The 5,146-nt window shown below is 39.4% G+C and overlaps 1 protein-coding gene across 1 annotated transcript; it reads right to left on the reverse strand.

Annotated features, from left to right (window-relative positions):
• Positions 1-1,670: 1,670 nt before the first annotated feature.
• Positions 1,671-4,231, reverse strand: LOC103713336 (silicon efflux transporter LSI2-like). Its single transcript, XM_008800224.3, has 3 exons — positions 3,137-4,231; positions 2,413-2,602; positions 1,671-2,147 (listed from the first exon to the last, which is right to left on the reverse strand). Exons 1-3 carry the CDS (start codon positions 4,229-4,231, stop codon positions 1,882-1,884), a joined length of 1,551 nt encoding a protein of 516 aa, XP_008798446.2. The 3' UTR covers positions 1,671-1,881.
• Between the last annotated feature and the right edge of the window lie 915 nt (positions 4,232-5,146).

Genomic DNA, 5,146 nt, shown 5'->3' on the forward strand with positions numbered 1-5,146 from the left:
TGACAGATCCTAACAGTGGCAACACCTATGGCTCTCAATGAGAAACTGCAGCAAAATGATGGGGCAGAGAAGGCTGATCCAAAAGTTTATCGAAGTCTTGTTGGTTTCTTGATGTATCTCACAAACACAAGGCCAGATATTCTACATTCTATGAGTCTAATTTCTAGATTTATGAAACAACCAAGCAAGCTTCATTTTGCAGCAGCAAAGAGAGTTTTACGCTATTTACAAGGCACTAAAGAGCTTGGGATCAAGTATGTGAAGGAAGAAGATAGCAATCTGGTTGGTTTTACTGATAGTGATTGGGCAGGAAGTCTTGATGATCGAAAAAGCACATCAGGCTATATTTTTTGCTTGGGATCAAATGTGATCACATGGAGTTCAAGGAAATAGAGTTATCAGCTGAAGCTGAGTACATAGCAGCAAATGAAGCTGCTCGTGAAGTTATTTGGCTAAGGCAAATTCTTTCTGATTTGCTGCAAAAAGTTTCAGAACCAACAACCATCTTCTGTGACAATATGTCAGCTATTACAATGACTAAAAATCCAGTTTTTCATGCAAGATCAAAACATATTGAGCTGCGTCATCATTTCATAAGGGATATGGTAAGGAAGAAGGAGATCTACTTAGAGTTCATTAACACTTATGATCAGCCTGCAGATGTTCTCACCAAAGCTGTATCTTTTGAGAAGTTTGAGCAGTTCAAAAAGTCTTTGAAAATTACAAATTAAGAGGGGGTGTTAAGAAGTAATTTGTAATTTTTTAGATTGTGCAGAAGATATTTTTGACTGAATGTTGAATGACTTTTTGTATTCCCTAGACTTTGGAACTTGTTGAATCAGCTTAAATGATGTTCTAGAGTTATCTACTAGAAATATGTCGTTCATTGTAGGCTCAAAAAAGAAAAAGAAGAAAAAAAAGATACAGAACTTCAAAAAAGCAATAGCTCTAATGTATCTGAATGATTGTAATCAGTCCCCATTTTGAATAAAAAGAAAACATTTTGAAGCAAATCCATTCTTCTAGTCTTTTTCATCCCACTTTGCTTTCGTTGCCTCCAACCGATCTTGGATACTTATACAGGATCAAAGAACTTATATAATACTTTTCGGCTAGGGAATTTGGTCCATAACCTATTTGAACTAGGGAACACTCCAACATAGGTTCATGGAGACTGAACGTAGTGCTTGTGATTAGATTTGAACTCTTAACCTGACGAGAATGTGGGAGAGTATATGAGAACGTGGTGCTTGTGATTAGATTTGAATAGATTTAAATCTTTAGCCTGACGAGTCCCATATCGGTTATTCGCTAGGTAGATCTTGGGTAGGATCTATTTCCTGAGAGTCGGGCATCCCAGCAACTTAAGATTATATTATATTTTATTTTTTTTGCATGAGTTAATCTTCACACGATCACATATCAGATTGCTTGAAAATTAGATGGACATCTCAAGAGTTACCATCGTATAACAAGAGATATAGGATCCATACCTGCAGTTTCATGCCGTTTGTTCTCTATTAGTTAATGAACTCGTAAGGATTCACCAAAATCCCATTCTTTTCAAACCAGCTTTATGCAAGAAATGGAAAGTATCTAAAGCTATGAGTAGTTTTAATCAAACAATTCAAACTAGATTCGTTCACAAACACCATGCACATATTTGCTTTTTAAACAAAATCACTCCATATATATATATATATGTCAACACAAAAGCATCCATGATTACAATTAACAAGCAGACTACATTACAAAGCAAACACTAGTCTTGGCTAATAAGCTAGCCTTGGTACTCCCAAGTGTTTTCTAAGCACTCGACATGAACAATTTTAGTCGATGGTGCTCCCACTATTATTTGGAGAAAAAGAAGAAAACAGCTAATTAACCTCTGATAAGAGGTAGACCGATGGCTGTTACGATCAGCGTAGATGGGACCCCAAAAACAATATGGCCCCAGAACGAAAGAGTGTACCCATGATGCTGTGATCGCCGTGCTTGTTCACAAACAATCAAGTTGGCAGCTGAGCCGAGGAGGGAGAGGTTGCCAGCCACCGTGCTCACCCATGCAAGTATGAGCCATGCCTTTGTCTCGGCCCCCGGAGATACTGCTGCTGCTGATTTCGCCACCTGAGCTCCAAGCAGGAGCACTGTACCAAAATTTGCTCAGTTGATTAGATTATGCAAATCAGAGTCTTTTTCCAAATTTTATAGTCTTTGGTGTAGTTTTTATCTTTTATTATGTGTTGGGCACAAAGGAAAGTTCAGCTTAGCTTGCTCATCTAATTTTATTAGGTCTTTCTTATGAAAGATTAAGATGCCATGATCTGCGTCGTATGTCTATTCAATTTACTGCGATTCCAAACAAGTAGTTAATTAGAGGAGGAAGAAGAAGAGAAGCGAAAGCTAGCCTACCAGTTGGTACGTTAGATGCAACATTTGAGAGTAGCAGTATTACAAGGGAGAGCACTGCCACTCCACCAGCATGGTTGATACGTGCATAAGGCTCCAAGGCGTTCCACAAAGCACTTGGCAACCCGGTTCGGTTGAATCCATCCACAGTGATGAACATTCCACAGAAGAATATCAATAGTGAATACGAAACCTGAGACATTATTCAGAAAAGGGCACTCATCAGCTTTACTATAGAACTTCTTTTCTTACTCTTCTGTTCCAAGATCACATCATGAGAATCATTAAATTTATGCAAGCTGTAAATTAGTAAAACATGCGGATCTAATTACTAAAACCTGAGCTTAAAAATTAACTAGGCAATCATATGACAGGCAAACGTGTAGATTTATCATGTCGCATGGCGTTAAAATTATCGAAGTCATCATGGGCAAGATGAAATCAAGTTTGTCAACCATAAACTATTTTGGGAATAGGAAAGCGTTTACAGTCAACTATGAATTACAAAGTCTTCAGCTTAAACTGTGGAATACAACTTCCTAAGCCTTTTTGGCAGAGTCTAAATTTCAGTTTCTAGGTTAATCAAAATTACTCATTTTCAAGCCAATAACTTGCATGAAATAGAATTAGAAAGATCCGAACATATGCATATATCCATATTTCTATCTTGTCCTTCAACTATATGCAGAAGAAAACCAAACAAAATTATCAGCATGGTGTTGGTTACCTTTTCAAGGCAGGGTCCTGCATCTTTGAAATCAATAACTACTAGTACGAGGGCAGCAGTAATCGCAGTCCATGACATATTTAGTCCCATGAGCAGAGCGATCAGCATCCCAAGGGTCACAATATAAACACAGGTCTTCAGTAGGAAGGTTTTCTTGGATAAAAGTTTCTTCACATCAGAGACTTGCATGGAAGGCTTTGTAAAACCATCAGTCCAAGGGCTGCTCTTCTCGGCATCATTCCCATGAACCACCTCTGGGGTCATATGCGACATTCTCGCAGGAGAGAATGTATGGGAGTTAATGTCATCCTCCATGGTTGGCTCCTCCATCGCCCCTTCCTCAGCCTTCTTACCCGGTGTTGCGTTCCTATCCGGGGTGTGATGAGACATTCTTGCAGGAGAAAATTTATGGGAGAGGACTTCTTCCTGAACGACCGCCTCCTCCATCACCTCCTCTTCAGTCTTGGTAACTGATAGTTCTTTCCAAAACATGCATAGAATGAGGGCTATGTTGACGACCACCCCGACGAGCATCGCAGGGAGGATTCCTATGAAGAATTTTCCAAAGGAGATTTTACCCTGAACAGCTATGACCAAGTTCTGTGGGTTACCGATGGGAGTCGCGGAGGACCCAACATTGGCACTGGATGCTAGTGCTAGAAGAAATGGTCTGGGTGGCAGATTGTGCTGCCTTGCGAGCTTGAGAACGAACTCTGTAAGCACAATGCAGGAGGTGTCATTGGTGAACACTGCACTTGACAGGGCCGAAACAAGGCAGATTCGGCAGAGCAAGTCCTTGCCACCTTTGCACTTCCAGGAAAGTAGCCGACCCAAGTATTTGAACATGTGGGCTCTTTCGAGATAGATGCTGACCACCATGGTTCCGAAGAGCAGGCCGAGGATAGGCATGTCGATTGCATCGTAGGCTTGGTCGGGGGAGATGACTCGGAAGACGACCATAAGCAAGGCACCAAGTAGAGATCCAGCAGTTCTTCCTATAGGGAGGAAGGGAACTGCAGGGAAAACAGCTAGCACCCAAAATATTCCAAAGCCAATCGAGCCCAGAACTACTTTATCAGTTGATGCGAGGGCCATTTTCTGGGAGCAAGTTAACCAGAATTGCCAAGAAAATTGTAAGACTGCTTCAGTGCTTTTGATGAACACCCTCTGTACAATAGGAAAATTTATATATATATATATATATATATATATATATATATATATATATATATATATATATATATATATATATATATATATTAGAGACTTATAAGAAAACATGCAGGAAGTAAAGTAAATAGTGCTGCCACGTACATAATCTCTCTCCCTCTCCTTCTTCCTATGGTTTCACATGTCAGAATATATATGGATATATATTCTTATTCTTTTGGTGGAGGTTGGGAATTTAGAGACTGGTTCGTGGGATTTCATTTTGATCACCCAACAAAGAGAGTCACTGCTTAAAGACCAGGTCCAGACTCAAAAAATTTTGACATAGATCTCCTTGCCTCATGGCCGGGTGCTTCTGTATTCTGTTTTACCTTCTCATCTCTTTCAATATCGTGTTATTCTGCTATGAACTATAACATTTTTAATCACAACGATCTACCGGAATTTGTACCATGAAATTTGAAGAGCTTATGAAGAACAAAGGAATCCTTAATAAAATCAGCATGGCAATATCACAATAAAGCGAACAAAAATGTTTGCAGTCTCTCACATGAATATGAAAAGGACATCAGTGCAACAAAGATTACGAACCTTGTTTTCCTTAACGTGTACTTCCAAGAAGATGTTACTTGCAGTTCATACAAAAACATTAACAATAAGAGGCACAAGGTCTGGCACTTTTAGGAACAATAACGAAGCAAAAAACTAAGCCTAAACTGTCGGTGTCTCGAACAAATTATGAGACACCTGAAAGAAAGAAGAAAATAAACCTGCCTTGCACTTTGAAACTAGGCAAAGCCCGGGAAATTTGATATGAACTCATGCCCAGGGGATCCATTA

The sequence above is a fragment of the Phoenix dactylifera genome, chromosome 2, assembly GCF_009389715.1.
Source record: "Phoenix dactylifera cultivar Barhee BC4 chromosome 2, palm_55x_up_171113_PBpolish2nd_filt_p, whole genome shotgun sequence".
Classification (NCBI taxonomy): domain Eukaryota; kingdom Viridiplantae; phylum Streptophyta; class Magnoliopsida; order Arecales; family Arecaceae; genus Phoenix; species Phoenix dactylifera.

Bases quoted from the DNA above. Each gene is read 5' to 3' on its own strand.
- LOC103713336 (XM_008800224.3), bottom strand. From the start codon at position 4,231: ATGGCCCTCGCATCAACTGATAAAGTAGTTCTGGGCTCGATTGGCTTT. The intron at 2,603-3,136 runs GTAACCAACACC...ATAATGTCTCAG, and splicing joins CAGGACCCTGCCTTGAAAAG to GTTTCGTATTCACTATTGAT. The intron at 2,148-2,412 runs GTAGGCTAGCTT...ATTTTGGTACAG, and splicing joins TGCATCTAACGTACCAACTG to TGCTCCTGCTTGGAGCTCAG.